At 37.1% G+C, this 20237-nt stretch overlaps 3 protein-coding genes across 5 annotated transcripts in view; 2 read left to right on the forward strand and 1 right to left on the reverse strand.

The window, feature by feature from the left end:
* LOC149045185 (uncharacterized) overlaps window positions 1-20237 on the forward strand; it is a 53835-nt gene that overhangs the window by 6902 nt on the left and 26696 nt on the right. The window lies entirely within an intron of this gene.
* On the reverse strand, window positions 3996-13661 carry LOC149045187 (uncharacterized). Of its 2 annotated transcripts, none has more exons than XM_089208072.1 (4): window positions 13578-13661; window positions 9815-9910; window positions 5733-5882; window positions 3996-4398 (listed from the first exon to the last, which is right to left on the reverse strand). In XM_089208072.1, exons 2-4 carry the CDS (start codon window positions 9863-9865, stop codon window positions 4297-4299), a joined length of 303 nt encoding a protein of 100 aa, XP_089064198.1. In that variant the 5' UTR covers window positions 9866-9910; window positions 13578-13661; the 3' UTR covers window positions 3996-4296. The 2 variants fall into 2 exon arrangements, with proteins under 2 accessions (XP_089064198.1, XP_089064199.1); XM_089208073.1 differs by lacking the exon at window positions 13578-13661 and adding an exon at window positions 12299-12537.
* On the forward strand, window positions 14622-15906 carry LOC149045188 (uncharacterized). Its single transcript, XM_089208071.1, has 2 exons — window positions 14622-14968; window positions 15724-15906. Exons 1-2 carry the CDS (start codon window positions 14771-14773, stop codon window positions 15865-15867), a joined length of 342 nt encoding a protein of 113 aa, XP_089064197.1. The 5' UTR covers window positions 14622-14770; the 3' UTR covers window positions 15868-15906.

Genomic DNA, 20237 nt, shown 5'->3' on the forward strand with positions numbered 1-20237 from the left:
GACTATAATTGTCGTTTGAAAATATCACCAATTCCATTCCTGTTTTCGATCCTCCACTATTAAGTTATACGTGTGCCTGTTAGGTCGACTTGTGCCAGTGCTAAGTGATACCGACGGGTTAGCATGAATCATCTTTCAGTTGCCTCACGTTTCCTTTTTTGTATGTGACAAAAAAAGCGAAGGAAAGCGCGATGTCTTCATAATGGTTTCACAACATGGGGTGTAATTAATCCAGCTGTCAATGAAACTCTCCTGGCATATCCAAGCTCCAGACAATAAAATTTTCCGGGCAGAATCGGTCACATTTACTGACTTCTACGTTTTGCCGACGGAAAATATCGGTAAGCAACAGTAGCCACTGTACTTCCACTTAGCAGATTACGTAGGTTTTTACACAAGAAGTGATTGGCAGCGGCCCAGGCAAATTGGAAAACAAGCGTACGGGAGTCGCGAGGAATGCCTGGTCGCTATTTCCGGTGTGGGTGATTAACTCCTTTGTTTGCGAAACAGATAAAATCGATATTTGCGCTTTCCCATCTTTCCCATATTACAAGTTAAGCAGTGCCTTTGCTCGATACGAGAATATGGATTCCTCTTCGAAATCGTTTGCTAATTATTTTATATAGTAAAGGTATAGACGTTAAAATTGCAAGAGCGCTTGTGAATTCTATATGCTTCTAAGTTAAGTGCTAAGGAACGGAAATTTCGTGATCTCGTCTGATAAGATGAATGACAAAAGTAAGATAGATAAATTTAGTAATTACATACTGTATACACAAAGGGAAACGTGAAGCAACTGATGGTACACAAGTCGACTCAAAAGGCACAGGCATAACTCAGTAGTAGGGGATCTTAAACCCGATATTTTCAATAGAAATCGAAGTCCAGTGTTTACGTGGCAGTTTCGCTTTCGCATGACGACAAAAATGAAGAACATTCAAAAAATTCAAAAATTTGTACGATCGAGTAAAAGCTCCATTAACAAGTAGTGTTAACTATTACATCCACCTCTCACCTCTCCCTGCCTAGCAATAGTCCTTCTCTCACCCCTCCCTGAGTAATAACACTCTGCCTTCCACCCCTCCCTCAGTACCAGTAGACTGCATCCCACCCCTCCCTGAGTACTAATGGTGTGCTTTCCCCCCTATAAAATGGTCCAAAAAATGGTCCAAAAAATGGTCCAGTCCATATTTTACCCTATGCCGAAAACAGAAGGTTGTCGATGGTTAAAAGGGGTTGATAGGCTTGTGCGACTCCTGCCATTCGCTGGCGCTTTTAAATCTGCTAACTTGAAAGCTTCGCTGCTATTAGAATATCATTTAATGACTTTTGTTTGCGATGTCATAATAAAGATTCTTTAGGCATATTTGAAACTCTGTACGTTTTTGTTAAAAGTTGAACGTGACGAATTTGGTCTTAGGAGGCGTAAGGCTTCTCCTTTCGCGAATCCCGTATTTATGCCTTTAAGTGTGTGACATGAAAAGTAGTCCGTGTATTAGAGGGTCGCTGGATTTTTTTTTTTTTTTCATTATGAAAATTACAAACAGGAACTCAAAAGATCAAGAGCTTCCCCTCCCAAATTATCCATTCAGGGTGAGGTTTAGAGTAACTCTCTAATCGGTAAAAATTGTTTCCAAAGGGCTGTGTGGGGAAAATCCATCCGTGAGGGCGGGAGTGGGATGGATATTTTTTTGGAATTACGAAATCTATGCTACAAATGCTTTATTACAATGCTTAATTAAGAAAGTTCTTCATTTCACTGTCAATTTTTTTAGCGTCCAATAAATGTTCCGTTTATTGTTTTTAATTGCTCTTAATCATGATGTTCTGATGTGACGTCATTAAGAATAAGGGCAATTCAGACCTCGTTTTGTTTTGTTAGCTATGGCGGTAGAAAATTTGAACTACTTTTGTAGTTCTTGACACATGTCCTTGTTTGTATAATCTCGTCTCGTTATATCCACCTAAATAATATATAATAGTCTAATTACTATATATATATATATATATATATATATATATATTTACGTAAATATTTTAAGGTAGTTTGGGACTTATAGAAAAGTTTTTAAACTTTGCACAAACAAAGATCGATACAAGTGAAGTTCAGAAAATGAATGAAATAAAAATGGGGGTGACTGCGCTCGTTTTCAAAATAAGAGGGGGTAAACCTCGGTAATCTTCCGTATGTTCGGGGTGTTTTCTTTCAAGCCTCATGAGAAGGGAAGTCCCTTTTTCCACATGGACAATTAAAATGTTGAAAATGAAATACCCGTTTTATTAATCCACGCCAAGACAGATCTTTAAGTGGCTTCGACGCCAAATTGAAAAGTATTAAATTCTTTCTGAGTTAGGAAACTGGCTCCATTTACAATTCGCAAACCATACGCCACATATGCATCATATAACTTTGATTTTAATTTAATAGCGTTGACGTCGACCTCATAAGGCGCTAGTAAACACTTAAAGTGAAAATTTTCAGTCTTGAAAAAGTCACTGTCGTTACATTTCTTCGCAGCGGTTTGAACGGTTACCTGAGTGGCATGAATTTTGTTGCATTTATCAAAGATGACCAAGTCAAAGGCGTTGGTATTAGGACAATCGACTATCATTTCACTATATTTTTCTCTAATTATCTGTTCTAGCGATTTTCTCATATCTGTTTTGCTTTGATGTCCACACAAATTTAAGTAGGATCTAGCAGCAGTGGAACCACATGCCTCTTCCTTGAAGGAATACTCATTTTTCACACTTTCCTTGAGATTGCTAAATATCAGCTTCTTCCAGTATTTGCCAACTACGTTGCCAGGTCTCCCTGCAGATAGGCCTTTTATGGTATCCACCTGATGAAGAGATGGAGCCTCATTATACTTTATCCTTTGGGGCGTGACACGCTGAATGAATGGTGAATGAAGTCATGATTATTTCTTTCACTTACCAAACGCAGGGACGTATCCAGCCTATTCCACCGCGGTCAAACGTCCGAGGCGTTTTTCGTTTTATTCATTGAGATTTTATTTAATGTAAGCAAGAATGAGTAAAAAAAATTAGTTCACGTTATTATCTTTTAATTTTTCTCAAAATGATGAGCTTTTTTTCCGTGGAAAACTGACCAAAACTCTTTGCGCCTAATCCAAATTATGTTGACAAATGGCGCCGACGATTCTGCAGTTCACAGTATTTAGAAATTTTTTCGTAAATTTTCAAAACGTTTGGTAAATTTTGGTAAATATATTGGCAATGTATTAAACTTTAATAAACAGTGAAAACGACAACCTTAACTTTTAAGTACCTTGCTTAACTCTTGCAAATTTCTCTAGTTTGACCGCGGTTAACCAGCCTATAGACCTACAGATTTGTTCCCCGTGGGGCGGGGGAGTTCGGCTCCCATACTGAACTGACAGCAGGGGGGGCTCGGCTGTGGCCCTAAAAATGACCACTAAAAGGTACTGTATGTTGACTGAAAAGCTGACCGAGAGAGATATTTTTGTACTCTGCTTTACACGACAAATCAATTGATTGACTTATTGGCATCTGGTTACCGGTTACCGGTTACTGATTTCAGAAGTGTCGTGAAGAATTCGACATGTTTTGGTTGTCTGCTCATTGTAGCGCTTAATTTGTTGTTACTTGACGAGGTACTAGTCGAACACATTTACTACAATGTTTTGCATGGAAAAAATGTTGTTTGTATACCAAACGGGGATTCGGTAACCGGTAACTGAAAGTCTAAAATCGGTCACCAGTAACTGAAATGCTGAAATCGGTAACCTGTCACTGAAATTCTGAAATCGGTAACCGGTAACCAGATTCCAATTAGTAATCAATTGACACCCTAAATGGTACCCAGTTTACTATAAAATTATATTTTTCAACACCTCCCCTAAATGGTACCATATCTGGAATTTTACACCATAAATGGTACGGCTGAGCCCCCCCCTGTCAGTTTAGCATTAAGCCTCCCCCCCCCCCCGGAGTAAAAATTCAATACTTACTACATGCATTAAATAATTAGGATTTTCCAACGTATACTGCACAACAGCTTCTTCAACCAGAGGGCTAACGACGAATATTTCTTTCAAATCGAATCCAGGTGGTTTCAAACAAGACCAGGAAAAGGTTGATGGTGACCACCTCATTTCAAGATATCAATAGCCTTGCAAGTACTTGTCATCGCTAGTGACCTGATACGCACTCGTTTGCACCTATCAGGAATCTGCAGTGCGTCGTCTTCTAGTCCTTGTAGAATATTAGTAACTGCCTTGACCATGAAAAGTTCAACGTTACCGTTGCCTCTTAGAAGGTACTTAGCGTCCTGAATGACTGTTCGAGGAACATAGCTAATGTGTGCCAGCACGTCGATCTGCCCGGGGACAATTCCTGCTCAGTCTGGATATCCTGTAATATGACAAATATAAACATTACAAATCATAAATGTAGTTGGTGATCAGTATGGTTAACATCAATCTACTGCTACTACTCGTTATCCGAATAATTTGCAAAGCGACGCGACATTCGAGAGTGTAACATGATAGTTTTTTTCATTATGCAAATCTTCCGTTGTCTACTCACCGCTTTTTCAAACTTAGAAGTCCATTGTTTCATACAACAATGAAATACAAAGGAAACTTATAACGCTGAATAACAAAGGCACATGAATCGCGCGTTTTTTTCGACCGAGCGTGCAAAAAAATCGTATATACGCGTCTGACTACCCTGCGTCGGGGCGCATGATATTCGCCTGCGCAGCTAACGTATACGCGAGCGGTACTGTACATAGAGTAGTGAGGCCTCTTTCCTCACCGTCGATTGAACTCTCCGATTGGATTGTCGTTGCAGTTATAGTACCGACTAGAACTAACCCCCGCTTCACATGCAAACATCAGGGCAAACACGAGCAGACCCAGAATCGCGAAAAAGCCACCCTATTTATGGATCCAGAGGCTCAAAGACGCGACCCTATTAGGCGGCACATACCTATATAGCTTATATATGGGCTTGAAGTTTGGATGGGTTCACTTCAGAAAGTTCGGTCAGCTCAGGTCTACTTTTGGTGCAATTTTAGCGGGGTATAGTTCTTGTCGGTACTGTATGTGGGAAAAACTATTGCACCGCATGTATTTATCAAACATATACAAACCTACATATCGTTAGAAAAATATTAGCTGTTCACATGTTCTAGCTGAAAATTTATATAGCCGATAATTCTTTGGAATAAAATGTGATTTCTCCGAAAAAGGCTGTCCAAAAATTTCCAGGTGACCTTTTTTATAGTTAAAATGACCGAAAATTTGGCAAATTTCATGTGTTTGTAGTGTTCGAAAATTTTAATGTGCGCAATGAAGGGGTGATTGGAATAATCCCTAAGTGACTTCTGATCAACTGCTAGATTCTCCTTCCCGTTTGTCTTGTATATGCACATGTAACAATTTGGCTTCAGATCAGGAGTCACTTAGGGCCTTATTCCAAATAATGTTTGGAATAAGGCCCTAGCTGACTCCTGATCTACAGCCAAATTCTCCCTTCATTACATGAGCATATACAAAACAAACTGGAAGGAGAATCTAGCGGTTGATCAGAAGTCACTCACGGCTTTATTCCACTCACCCCTTCAAATTAAACAATGAAAAGCATAAAAACCACTAACAAAAAGTTTAGCTGTCATACGCCATCAGAACAGCTTTACTGAAATGAATAGTTGGGTGCTCACTAAGGAAGTACAACAAACTCACCATGATTTGTTTGAATAAGGCTCTGCTCACTGATTCTTCTGGGTTGACACAATACCCAATATTCAAATCATGACAACTGAGAAGAGGTTTGTCACCACCAAATAATGAGAACAAACCATGTCTGGAAGTTGCTACCATGACACTCCGGTTCTAGAATTAAACAATGATTGTTATAGTTGGTGGCTGTAATTAATTAATTAAAGTATGGCCACTTAAAGTGCCTGTCACCCTTAAATACAATCATATTTTCAGAATCTACTCTACACACATTGAACAGTGAAATGGTGAAATAGTTGTTTTGAATGTCATGTTATTGAGTTATATAGATTTGAATTTACAAAATGCTAATTAATGACATCAACCTGGGAATCATTTAATATACAACTACTTGTTTTCAACTCCGAGTAATATTTTTTAAGAATCAATTGACTATTCTCAGTTTATTTTTTGTATTCATCAAATTAATTATACTCAGGCTGTAAACTGCGCATTTAAATTGGTATAGAAGTAATGGCAAATTCCCGGGTTGATGTCATCTAATTAGCACTTTGTAAATTCAAATCTCTATAACTCAATAACACGACGTTCAAAACAAGAAATATTTCACCATTTAACTATTCAATGTGCGTAGAGTTGATTCTGAAAATATCTATTTGAGAGTGATAGACACTTTAATAGAGGTTTGACTGCATACAGTTCAAACTCAGTTAATTATTCAAATTAAGGGTCATTCCACAGTATTTTGTCTGTTGCAGAGATGACATTTGGAGATATGTTTTATACCATAAGGTGAAATCTAAATTTCAGGTCTTCAATTTATCTCTTATAGTGTGGTTACTTATAGAAGGTATACACACAGGTATTTTACATTACTCAGAATTGTACCTGACCCTTGCGGAGATGACATCAGAGAAACCACAATATTTGATGCAACAAATATAATTCAAAATTCCTCTGAATGTGAAATGCTTTTAAAATCTCTATATTTATGTTCTTTTAGACCAACATATCTATAATGCATACAAGGTCATGCAGTGTAGAAGCATTTGGTAATTTCTTGTGACAACTAAGTGCACACATGTTGTGGAGACGACAAAAAATTCCACCCAATGCTAACAATGGAAATATTTTACAAAGTTCAAGTCTTACAACAAAACACACTTTATATGATATTAAGGATGCACATTTCCTGCCACACTGAACCTCCATTGGTTATTCTCAGAGTAAACTAGTTCCAATGCCCCAAATTTTGGCCAAGCAATTGATTTACTTGAACTAGATCATAGAAACCACAAAAAAACTGTGGTGTGTTAAACAAAGTCATATAATTGTCATTTTTTGTTTATAGTTTTACTTTAAAAAAAATTTTTTCTGCCATAACATCCAAAACTGATTTAAGAATAATATCTACCACGAATTAGCAACTGAAACTTTGTATTCAAGATGTTGAAATTTTCTGGTGTATAATGAATATGTAATAGCATCTCAGCTATTGTATTATGTTGAGCTCATGTTCAGATCACTGTTCTGTTTCTATTTTTGCATTGAAAAAAATATTAAGATGTTTGGGGCATTAATGCTATGACAAGTTTTGTCTCTGCAATGGAAATAATGTCCAAAAATTCCTGTTGTGTAGCTCCATAAATTATCCATACCTCCCCCACAGAAGGGATTTATCCTAAGATCCCCCCCCACCCTCCTAGAAATTCCAACAACATATAAGCTTCATAAATTTCTACATACATACATGACCTTTGAGAATCCCCCCCCTCCACCCCCTGGAATTTCCTATCCCTTCCGTGGGGGGAGTATGGGCATTTTCTGGAACCACACATTTTCTGATGGACTCAGAAACTTTTCCCTATACAACAACATAGCTTCTGTCATAAATCAGAAGTTCTAAGAATACTTTCAATTTTTACTCAGAAATAACAGAAACTTTGGAGTATCAACCATTGCAGAGACAACATTTGGAGAATGGAAGTTGCATACTGTACAGCCTTACCCACTGAGCCATCTTCCAAGAACTGTTCTGTAGAGGGCACTTGCTCACCTTTGTGTCCTGGCAACTTTTGTATGATTTTAGTTTTTTATTACTTCTTCAACAAAAAATGTATTTGTCAACAGGCATGTTGATATTTTCTATAATGTATTATAATTTATGCAACCATTTCACATTCCATTCCCAAAATTTGAGATCTATCACAAACTTCATTTATCAAGCAACAATGCTACAAGCATCTTAAGTCTGCCATGAAAGATTAAAAAACCTGCTAGTTGGGGACAAAATACTGTGGAATGACCTTTAATTCAAATGAACTGATAGGTATTCAGTTATACTATTCATATTGCAATGTTTAACTCACAGAGAGGGTGATGGTCTCCTTTAAAATGCGCTTCAATATATTTGATGGATATTGTTGGTGAAAAGAAAGAATAGCTTATCTGCCTTGAACCTCTCATATAGCTGTTTGAAATCTTTCAGTGGCATGTCATAAAAATTTGGTGTTTCCCAGGGCTAAAAATTAACTCCAGAACTTGGTGACCAGTCGGGCCAGTTTCCTTGAATTCTTAGTAGCTCATCCCAAAATGAAGTAGCCCTCGATTTCCTTTAGTTTAAAATGAAAAACTTGAATAAGCGCCCCATGGCTTTTAACAGAGTGTTAACTAAAAGGAAAGAACACAAAAAGGCAATGCCCCCGGTAATGCCATGAGACATTTTTCTTTAACATTTTGGCCATTCATTTGGCACTATTAAATTATTACTGGTGTTAAGTGTTTTTATTTATTTAAGTAAATAGAGTAAATTGCAATAAAGTAACTTCAAGAATTTATTTGCACTTGTTGTAAAAATCATTGTAGAAACAGCTGGGTTTCTTTTCAAAGACATTTTTGCATGCAGTAACTGTGGTTACAGGTATTTCTGGATAAGCCTATCAACAAATTCTTCCTCAAAGCAGAAACGTGTATTTCAAAACCATCCCACATGGAACTCTGAGTATGTCCAGAGTCACGTGGCAGTCACAAAATCAAAATGGTGTCTACATGTTGTGAATGTGGATTGCTCATGAATTCACTGTTAAAACGGCTCAGAACTCCCACTTTAGAACTAAAAATTCAATAAAATGGATGATTTTAGAGTCCAGGCAAAGAAATGAAGAGAAGGTAGTCCAATTAAACTACATATTGAGTTTTATTTTTAACTTTGTACTGCAATTAATTTACATTGCAATGTTATGAAATTCTGTGGCATAGTCGCACACTGGGCATTCAACCCCTAACTTTTTGGTGGCCGAGGGTGTGAAATTAATTTTTTTTTCTGATAGCCACCTGGCCCCTAAATTCTTCAAAGTGGTAGCCAATTCAAAAAAAGTTGGTCGCCATTTTCAAAGACAAACAAAATCTTTCTTTACGGTGTCAACGTTCTAGATAGACCCTCCAAAATTAAGTTAGGGAAAAGATCTTTAGCGTGCTACAAAGTGGACACTAGGATGGATGAGATACAATGTTCAGGCTCATCTAAATCCAAGATGGCGTCTAGTTATCGCTCGAGATGCATGTGCTACGTTTTGGAAACAAACTTAACGAGGAAGTTTGCCGCGGATTTATCTTTGCAAATCTTTTTAATTCACTATATCTCTTGGTAAGGTTATGATGAAATGTTCTGGTCGCCAATTTGGCAACTAACTTTCAGGATTTGGTCGCCAAAGTGAAAAATTTAGGTGCATTGGCGCCCGTATTAGGCGCAATTTCACGCCCTGTAGCCCTGGTCAGTTTTAACTCGCCACTGGCAACTGTGCGACTGCCAACTTTAAGCCCTGGTTTCCCATTGGGGAGATTGTCAGATGAAAGAAAGTAAATTAAACATATATTTTAAGGGCATGCAATTAGCTGGGGCAGACATGTATGCAACTTAACACTTGATTGGCACCACCGTCTCTTTGCATGAAAAAGGTATACAAAAGGGATGTTCAATGGTTGAATTATGTAAATATGGTTCTTATTAATATTTACATCGCTAGGTGACGAATAACCTATATTTGAACAGCCTGGAATAACAGTAGAACATATGTTGTACTCACAAAATATGCTGTTCTCCAATCCGCCTCCCCAATTGTTGCCTTAACTGCCATATGAAGTTGTGAAAAGAGAGCGCTCTTGCCAACTCCCTTGGAACCCTATAGATAGATAGATAGATAGATAGATAGATAGATAGATAGGTAGATAGATAGACACAAGAGAATCTGTCGCAACTGCTGCTTGGGAATTGCACCTTGCAAAATAATTATTACTAGTAATAATAAAGTAAAGGTGCATCCAAAAAATTGCATTGCTGTGGCACATTAATACTTAATTTTGGCAAATGCTGTGAGATACCTTCAAGGTTAGGCACTTGCTCAAAACAATTATCATTGGTAGATTATTTAACTCAAGCTAATAAAGACCAGTTACTACCAGGCTTTTGTTACTTTCTTTGTTGTGTTTTTAATGTATGCAAATTAGGACCTGCTTGACAAACAATAGAATCTGTGTATAAAACGCACCGCAATTTTGATGGTTATTTTTAAAGAAAAAAGTGCGTATTATACATGGGTAAATACAGTACAGTTGAACCCTGCTATCTTGAACTCAAACCCATTTCCCTTGGATTTGCCCTGCTTTTCTCAGTCATCTACTATTAGCTATCTTGAACTCAGCTATCTCAAACTCCCTATCTCAAACAAAGAGCAGCATCCCTTGTTCCTGTTTCACAGACAAATTTACCCCACTATCTTGAAATCCCAGCTGTATGAGTAAGAGAGTTCAAGACTAGCTGGGTTCTGCACTGTACAGTTGCTAGTTTTTGTGTAAACACAGAAAACAAACATTTCCCACTATTTTATACAGCAGAATTGTTTTAGTTAACTATAATGTCTTTTGCACATATTTTTTTAATTATAAGGTAATTTTTATCTTCCTGAAATTTGCACTGTGATCAAGAAACTCCTCTGTTTGTCCGTTTTCTACTGCCAATGTAGACAACAGATACTGATAGCAACAGCCATTTCATGCAACACTACACCATTTGTGTGTATGCTATACCATTTGACATTACACTGAGCCATTTCATGCAACGCCACACCATTTGTGTGTACGCTGTACCATTCGACATTACACTAAGCCATCTCATGCAACGCTACACTGTTTATATGTACACTGTACCATTCAAAATTACACTGAGCCATTTCATGCAATGCTACACCAAATTATTCTCAATTGAGCTAGTCCATTTCACAAGTTCAAGTTCCAACTCGACATGGGCAACTAGACTGTTTATCATTTGGCTAAACTATTCATGTTCAGGGTGTTCTGTTTCATGAAGGAAACCTAAACTGTCTATGATTTGGCTTTGCCATTCCTTTACTAGCTATGCTGTCCTACAGCTGATCCTTAAACCAGCTTTGTTTTTGCTGATCTATTTGACATCCTGGTATTTTTGGTGGTGACGGCCGCCCATAACAATGACTAAGCCACAATCCCAGATACCATACTAGGTTGAACTCATGGCTTAAATTAATTCAAATCATGTTAATGTTCAAAGAGGGATTTTCCATAGTTCAAGGTAGGTTACTTTTAAACTATGTCAAAGTAAAAGGGGGCTTCTTCATTTCTGTTCTGTACTATTTGTATCTTCATTCATTTGTGAGGTGCAAACAAACAAACCAACAGGCAGGCTTTCTTGATTTATCTTTACTGTGCAGCAGCACACGAACTCAGTTAATGAAATTAAAGGAAATAATATGTGCTAAGTGCTTTCAACAATGCACCAGACAGCAGATACGACCAGATAGCACTTTTTTTAAAGTAAATCACAACATGTGAGATTTTTTTTTCTTGGCTGTGGAGAGATGAAATTCTAAGATAGCCCGCAAATTCACTTGAACAAATCTAGTAGCGCTGATGTAAAATAATAGAACAAAAGTCGTGAAACAATACCTAATCAGAATTCAAACGCCCTAAAGACCCCTAAAGCTGACTACTTTGTTCTAACTACAGGGCGTGAAATTAATTTTTTTTTCTGATAGCCACTAGGCTCCTAAATTCTTCAAAGTGGTTGCCAATTCAAAAAAAGTTGGTCACCATTTTCAAAGACAAACAAAACCTTTTTCACGCTGTCGATGTTCTAGATAGACCCTCAAAAATTAAATTAGGGAAAAGATCTTCAATGTGCTATAAAGTGAACACTAGGATGGATGATATACAACATTCAAGCTGACCTAAATCCAAGCTGGCATCAAGTCATCGATTGAGATGCATGTGCTGTGTTTTGGAAACAAACTTAACAAGGAAGTTTGCCACGGATTTATCTTTGCAAATCTTTTTAATTCACTATATCTCTCGGTAAGGTTATGATGAAACATGCTAGTTGCCAATTTGGTGATTAATTTTCAGGATTTAGTGGCCAAAGTGAAAAATTTAGTCACACTGGTGCCTGTATTAGGCGCAATTTCATGCCCTGAACTAAATATGCAAATCATTATGGTTATCTCTTTCATTTTTCATTTATGGTGGAAAACGATTCTTACTTGTCAGATTTCACTGTTAAAACAGCTTTCTTTTCCTGTTGAAACAGGGTTTTCAGCCATGCCAACAATTTGACGTCACTTTGATACCCGAGTTGCAAGGGTGCTGTCAAAAATAGGGTTGACAGGGTTGCAGCACCATATTTAGAGGTATTGGAAACAGGTTTGTATGGTGTTTCAACGGTGTTCCAATGGTGGAAAGCGATTCCTTCTACTCAGATTTCACCTTTAAACAGCTTTCTTTTCCTGTTGAAGCAGGGTTTACCATCGAAAAATAGGTATCAAAGTGACAGTAAAAGCATTGTAGTCCATAAGCAAAGAAGAAGTGAAGGAATGTTACTTCTAGAATGGCTAGAATTAAACTGAGTCATTGTGTTGTGATCTGCATGAGCGGCCTAGGAACTCCATTGATGAGGTAAATAACAGCACATAAAGTTTAAATAATGTACGTAGCCTTTTAATTCTATTTGCCTTTTTTGGCTTTCAGTTTTCCTGTTTTTTGAGGGAAATAAACAGGAACTTAAGAAAACTCCTAGAAAAACAGTTCTAAGGGCTTTTGCTTAAAGCAGAAAAACTGATTTGCACGTGTTCTCAAGATTGTGCATGAAATAACTGGATCTAACTGGATCTAATTGGATCTAACTGGATCTAACTGGATCTAACTGGATCTAACTGGATAACTGGATGCTCTATTTGGCACCACTTTAAGTGAAATCTTTGTCTAAAAATACTCTGGAAACACAAACTGTATAACAAGAAACTCTTTTGTCATCTCCACTTTATACTTTCTCTGCTTCCCAAGAGTACAGGGTTAGTTTGTTAAAAGCTGAGTTTAGATAACTAATGGTCAGTGTGAAATCTGATTTCATATCTGAAAGCTTTCAAATGAAATTCAGTCTACATGTACAATTCCTTTAGTCTGCAATTTGATGATTGGATGTCCTAAAAAATCTATGGTAAATTATTTTAGAAGGCTTTTAAACAAAGGATTAAACATACCCTGATTAAAATTTAACCCTGGGTTAGCACTTATCAGCCTTGAAACAACTGGGCCCAGGATTGAACAATTTTCAATTAAACTAAGTTGTAATTTCAACAAGAAAAAGTTATGATCATTTTTACATCAACAATTCCAGGCAAAGCTGCAACATTTGCAATCTGCCTTACACCAGGAAGGCAACCACCAACACATGGAGAGCAATTTAATTTAATTGTATAAAAGGAATAAGACAAATGCAGCAAATACAACAGTATTTTATTTCAAATGTTTAGAGTACTGTACCTTGAGTTCCAGCCCAGTGCTTCAGCTCATCAAACATTAGTTTTTCGAGCAGCTTGTTTATATATCTAAGATACCTTCGACCTTTAAAGAAAAAAAAGAAAAGAATAGTTTGAACTTTAGAGTTGAATAGTTGCAATGTACACCTCAAGTCTTGTATCTGAAACAGTATGTAAAAATTTGTCCATGGTACTAATTAATTAGAACATCCTAATCCAGTACTAATTAGGACATTCTTGCATCAACAATTTCCAGCAAAACACCATAGTTTGTAACTAGGGGAAAAGGAGAGAAATTAGGGGAGATAGGGGCAATAATGGATATAATCTGGGTTTGATGGAGGAAGTGAGGACAAAATTTATTTGTACTGTTCAGTCAACCCTGTATTAAGCACTCATCCAAGGGAATATGGCGTCTAATACAGTGCGAGTGCTTAATACGGTGCCACCTAAGGCAGGTTTGACTGTAGTTCGCGAATTGACTGATTGAAACAAACAAACAAAAAAAAAGAAAACAGTTCTGACATGAGAGACGTGGAGGGGGGCAGGGGGCGGGGATTTGATCATAATGTGGGCAGAAAAGGTGGAGGGGAGGGGGAGAACAAAATCTAGTTGTCCCAGAAACAATTTTCCTTGTGACAAAACTTATTTCAAAGAAGGAAATTACTTTGACGGATATGGCAGGTGTAAGGGGATTTATTTCGATGACCATAGCTTATTATCAACATTCTCAAGTATGACATTGTTGGACGTGCATTTTGACGCGCACGCTACTCAGCTGGAGTTGAGCTTCCGATCTGATGTTTGGCGCGCGTTCACTTACCTTCATGTTTGGGACAAAGCCTTTCTTGATAAGAAACGAGTTTTCGTTTAAGCGCTTAATATAAATGCACTTCCCTTTGATTGTACGGTGTTCTTTCGGCATGTTAGTCTTTTCATTCGCGCTTTACAAAGGTTTCAGCTAACTCGGCGAAGGGAGAAAAGCCATGTTGTAATAAAGCAGCGAATGACTCCCGTTTGAATATGCGCGCAGTACAAATTATTATCCAGTCCTTCTCTGGCGGGTAATCTACAATGGCGGACGACGTGAGATTGTGTTTATTAATTCTCTAAGGATAAACCAAAACGGTTGTTTGTTATTTAAAAGAGCGTTTACATTCAGTTTGTCAACTAAAGCTCTTTGCTCATTGCTCCATAATGGTAGAGAAGAATTCGAAAGGGAAGAAGCGAAAATGGGAACCAGTAGAATTGGACGATCCTTCGTTCTTTGCGGGCGAAATGGATGGATTTGTGTCCATTGAAGTCATGGAAGATTATCATCCAGAAGAGCTAGCAGGAATTAATGCAGGTGGAGCAGCTCAGAAGAAGAAAATAAAAGAACGGCCGCTGCAGGAGGTGATTGATTAAGGTGCTTTAAAACATACCGCATGGTTAAATTTAGAAGATACAAATGTAAGATTCACTTCAAGCACGTGGTGAAATTACCCTTATATTTTACGAGAAATTGGGAAAAATTATCTTTTTGAATTTTTTTTGTTTATTTATTTTTCGTTATAACTCATCTTTAATTATAAATGTTGAGGGTTGTCCAATACATCCAAATTGGGTTGAGTTGTTTACAAATCGACCCACCAGAAGTAAATAAGTGGTTAAGTCATCTTGTGATACTGGAAATCTGAATAAACCGTGCCTCTTAAGGTGGAAATGTTTTACCACAAGTCGATTTTTAAGATGCTTAATAATAATCCTCAACCTGAACCAAATGGAATGACTTGTCTCCTGAGTCAGATTGGGTGTATATATTAGACGTGAGAATCAAAACTAAGATAACTGCCAGTCATACCTTAAATGAGAAAAGAAACAAACAAACAAAAAGAAAACAACAACAACAACAACAACACTCACCACAAGAACTACATGGAAATACGGGAATTGATTGAAATCATTTTGAGAGCAGTTTGTCCTAATTTTTTTGAAGACAGCAGACTGCATTGTCCCAAGGGCTCATGCATTTTTTCAGTCTTTACCCATACATGCACAATTATGTATATCTAAGAATAGAAGCTTTTTTTTTGGTTTTCTCTAAAAGTTTGGCTCACAGGAAAAAAAAAAAAAGCTACATAGTATTGTCTTTTGATTTAAATCTTCAGGCTAATCTGGAAAAAACAGTTACCACACCATCCACACAACTTGAAAAAAGCACAAAGAATGACCAACAGACAAAGGGAAAAAAGAAGAAGAAAAGAAAAACAAGGCCCAAAGTAAAGCCCAGTCAGAAGAGCAAAACAGAGTAGAAATGGTCACTGACAATAGACTGGTGGAAGATCCTCTAGGTAAGATTTAATTTTAGGAATTATGGATGGGAAATGCACAAAACAAAGTACAATTTTACTCCAATGATTGTCCTTGAATTTTATTATTAAGAAGAGAATCAAACACATTTTGTGTAGATAATGTTATCTTGGAAAAGATATGATTTTCTATAAATAATGGTAATTGAACTAAGTGGAGTGCAATTTGTGCTGAAATCATATGCGTGATTTCAAACTCAAACAAGCATGCAGCATGAGTTCAATTTGAAATCACAAGTATGATTTCAGACCAAAATTGCATGACACGAGATTCAATGACCACTTTATTACATCTATTACATCTATTTTGAAATCACCCAAATACAGGACTTGGTAAGTTCAAATATTTTATTGCTGCAGTACTGAGCTGGTCTGAAATTAAATTCATCCATTTTTTTTTTTGGGGGGGGGGGGAAGTAAGAGTTTTGGAAACAAAAGTTGCAAAATTTGCCATGTGATACTCTTTGTCTTTCATTTTCCTGCAATTTGATTGGTTACTTTAAACAAACCTTGAAATCTGATTGGTTGTTTTGTCATAAGTGTAGCTTCCTCATTAGCTGGAAAAAAGATGCAATTTAAGGCAAAAAATGGTGCAATTTGTGAGTAAATCGTATCAATTGGAGCCAATCAGATTATAGGGACCACCAGTGATTTAAAAATGGGTGTAATAAGAAATGTAATTTTACTGATAAATTTTTTATTACTGTATTGTTATTTATTAATAAAGTATTTATTAATTTAGATTATAGAACCTTTATAAACATATTTCATATCTTTACAGGTACAAATTACCCATTCGGTTCAACTGTTGTAAAATGATATTTCTCACTAACACTATGAGTTTAAGATGCAATCATATTTTATAGCTAAATCATTTATTTTGAATGAACTAAACTGTAGAGCCCATGGCAGATATGAGTGCTTGGGAAGTCCTTGGTGTTCCCAAAGAAGTTCAGAGAGGACTCAGTGAAGAAAGTTTTACTACACCAACCCCTATACAGACTCTCTCCCTTCCACCTGCAATATTCCACCGCAGGGACATCATTGGTGCAGCAGAAACAGTGAGTTGAATCAGAGCAGTTAGATTGGTGGAGGTCTCTTTTTTATGTGTATTGTTTGTGTACTTGGTTTCACAACTATTTTGAAGAAATCTTTTTTTTTTGGAGAGGGAGAGAGAGAGGAAAAAATAATTTTCAACATGTACATGTGTCTACTATGATGTACACCTTGCTCATTTAGCTCATTTATGTGTAAGAAGACTTTCCCACACATTATAGCAAACAGTTTCTGTTTCTTTAGAGCTGGTCTTTGACCTTAATTAATGTCTAAGTACTAATTGATTGTTGAATAATATTATAAATATGACTTTTGTAAAAGCACTCTTCAGGAGGGCTGTTGAGCTGAAAGTATGTGTATGATGTACCTCTTGAGAGAGGACTGACTGACTGACTGACTGACTGATGGTTTAATTTTGCTCTCTTAAGAACTAATGTAATAGTTCTTTCTATATGTAGGTATTCTATGTCTTCCTATAGTTGGTTGATGGAACATTATTTATACAAAAATGTGTATTACAATAAGATTGTCAAGATAAGTCTCTTCAAGTTGTAAGTTTCATAGTTCTCATATCATTTGTTGGATAATGCCTTGAAATTGTCTGTTGAAGTTATGATAAAATCACTTGGGAGAAGTTTAGCTTCCAGGAATGGCTGGTTTTTGAGGAAGTTATTATTTAAGGGTATTAATTAAAAAATTTTATGTATTTACTAGGGTTCAGGTAAAACACTAGCCTTTGGGATTCCAATTCTCACCCATATCCTTGGCCACAAGTGCAATCAAGAAGCAGGTGAAACTACAGAAAATACTACCAAAAATAATGCTACAGAAGCCACAGAAACTGGTAATGGAACATCCAAGCTCAAGAAACCACTCCTGGCGTTGATAATGACACCAACCAGAGAATTGGTTATACAAATAAAGAATCATCTTAAACAGGCTGCAAAACACACATCTTTAGAGGTAACATCATGTACTTAAATTGACAATTTGGAAGTCACCTCCACAGTTAGTTTCTGTTTTCCCATTGTTAGAAACTCAATTATTTCTTTATTTTTATTGGCCCAAGTCAATTTTGTTTCCTGAGCCTTCAATACTCCTCTTTTCAGTGGAGCAGAATGCAAACCTATCTCTTGTTTGGAAAGCATTTTTTAATTTTTTGGGGGAAACATGAATTTGTAGCCACAATAGGCTTTAAAGCAATTTAATTAATGATGAGTTAGTGCTGAAAACATTGTTATTCCCTCAAACATAAACTCTATTGTTTTTTTGGTACCTTCACCAGCAAAGTATATAAAAACCCTTTTGTTCAGAGAATTACAATCCTAGCCCCTATGATGTACCATTTACCCCCCTACCCTCCCCTCCCTTGCCACCCCTTCTAGTCCTGTTTCAACTTTATCTTTTATCGGAGAAATAGCCACCAAACAAAGTACCTCAAAATCATTTGAATTAGTAAACAATTTCTTTTTTTCAAGATTGTTACCGTGGTTGGAGGAATGGCACCTCAAAAACAGCAGAGGCTTTTAAACAAGTGTCCTGAGATAATAGTAGCCACCCCGGGAAGACTGTGGGATTTGATTTCCGAGGTAAGTACCTCATGTATCATAAGTTGTACTGATTCACTTTCTTTTAGAGATCTGAAACAGTCAACACACACTTGTACATGTAGATATGTTTCCCATGAGATCGGTTGTCCTGTGTAGTTTTCAGCATGAATTTGGATTTCCAATGTCGTGTAAGTTTTTCCGTTCGTAAAACGCCGTAAAAAATGATTAGTACAGCTGTAAGCATTTTCTACTGCTCTGTAAACATCAGTGCCGGGCGTTTTTTCCTTTTTCATATACCCAACGGTGAAATTGGAGTGTAGCCTCTTTCTATCAAATGGATGATTCTAGAGATATCTTCTGGCGGCGTTTAATTTTAGGATTAAGAGGATGCCGTTTGGAGCACTTGAGATATCTTGTGATTGACGAGGCAGACCGAATGGTCGAGCAAGGCCACTTTCAAGAGTTATCTTCTATATTGGAGCTCATTCAAAGAAAGAGGCAATGGACTTCAATTTCCATCGGAGCTTCAATTTCTTTCAGGCTTCTCTTTCTGAAATTAATGGTTTTCATGACTATCAACCTGTAAACTGAGGTAAAAGACTCTCTTTTTATCTTTTAACTTTAGTGTTTCTTTTTCGCAGTGATAATGATGAAGATGAAGGAACTGCAAAGCGAAGACATCTACAGAAGTTTATTTTCTCTGCAACTTTAACTCTTCCAAAGTCGTTTAAGAGGAAAGGAAAGTAAAAGAAGATCACAAGCGAAGAAGGCTTTGGTAAATCACGGCATATTTGACTCAGAGTAATAGAAGCTAGAGATAGTATCAACGTATTTTATCAGCTATTACTTAAGGAATGAAATGATTTAAATAATCCATCATTTAAAACCCGAAAATTTGCTGCTTTATGAAGTGTGTCGAAGCTTGTATTGTGTTGTTTTGCTTTTGTCTTTGTTATCTAACATCTTAGTTAAACATGATTAAGTTGATCGGCTTGCGTTCTTCCGTTAACAGCAATACTCGTTGCATTTTACATTTTTAATGTCACCGATGGACAAAGTTGGGCAGCAGAAGAACAATTGTAAAATTATCGATGTCACCAACAAGAGAGGAACCGCAGACAGAAGCAAAGATCTCAGGCTTTTCTTTTTTCTTTTTTTCTTTTCTTTTTCCAGGATCTCAGACTGGCTTTGCAGTCATCATGGCGACCGGTCGAGCACTGCCGAGCTCGCTAAAATATTTTGTGTTCTCGCTCATAGCGGCTTTAATGATACGGGAGAAAGTCGAAAAACAACTCCTATACGGACCAGCTCATTTGGGAAAAAACGAGGAAGGACAAGAACGTCTGGCCGCTTTAATACCACTGAAGATGAGCTTGAGCTTGAGAACTCGAGCGGGTTGCGGCAAAATGTATTTATCGTTCAGAATTCCATATACAGCGAAGGATACGAGGACCCTACAGCTTAGCCGAATTGTCTTAGGTGGCGATGTACATACAAATCCAGGGCCTTCAAGTAAGAGAATGCCGAAAAACCCGTGTAAGGAGTGCGAGAAAACTGTTCGGTCAAACCAAGAGGCCTTGTTGTGTGTTCGTTGTAACACTTGGTCGCATGTCAAATGTATAGGCCTAAGAAAGGCTGAATTCAAGTCGTACAAGGTTTGCCCTGAAATACAATGGACCTGCTCTCTCTGCTTGCTTCCATTTAGCC

The sequence above is a fragment of the Pocillopora damicornis genome, chromosome 5 (assembly GCF_964200805.1).
Source record: "Pocillopora damicornis chromosome 5, jaPocDami1.2, whole genome shotgun sequence".
In the NCBI taxonomy this organism is placed as follows: domain Eukaryota; kingdom Metazoa; phylum Cnidaria; class Anthozoa; order Scleractinia; family Pocilloporidae; genus Pocillopora; species Pocillopora damicornis.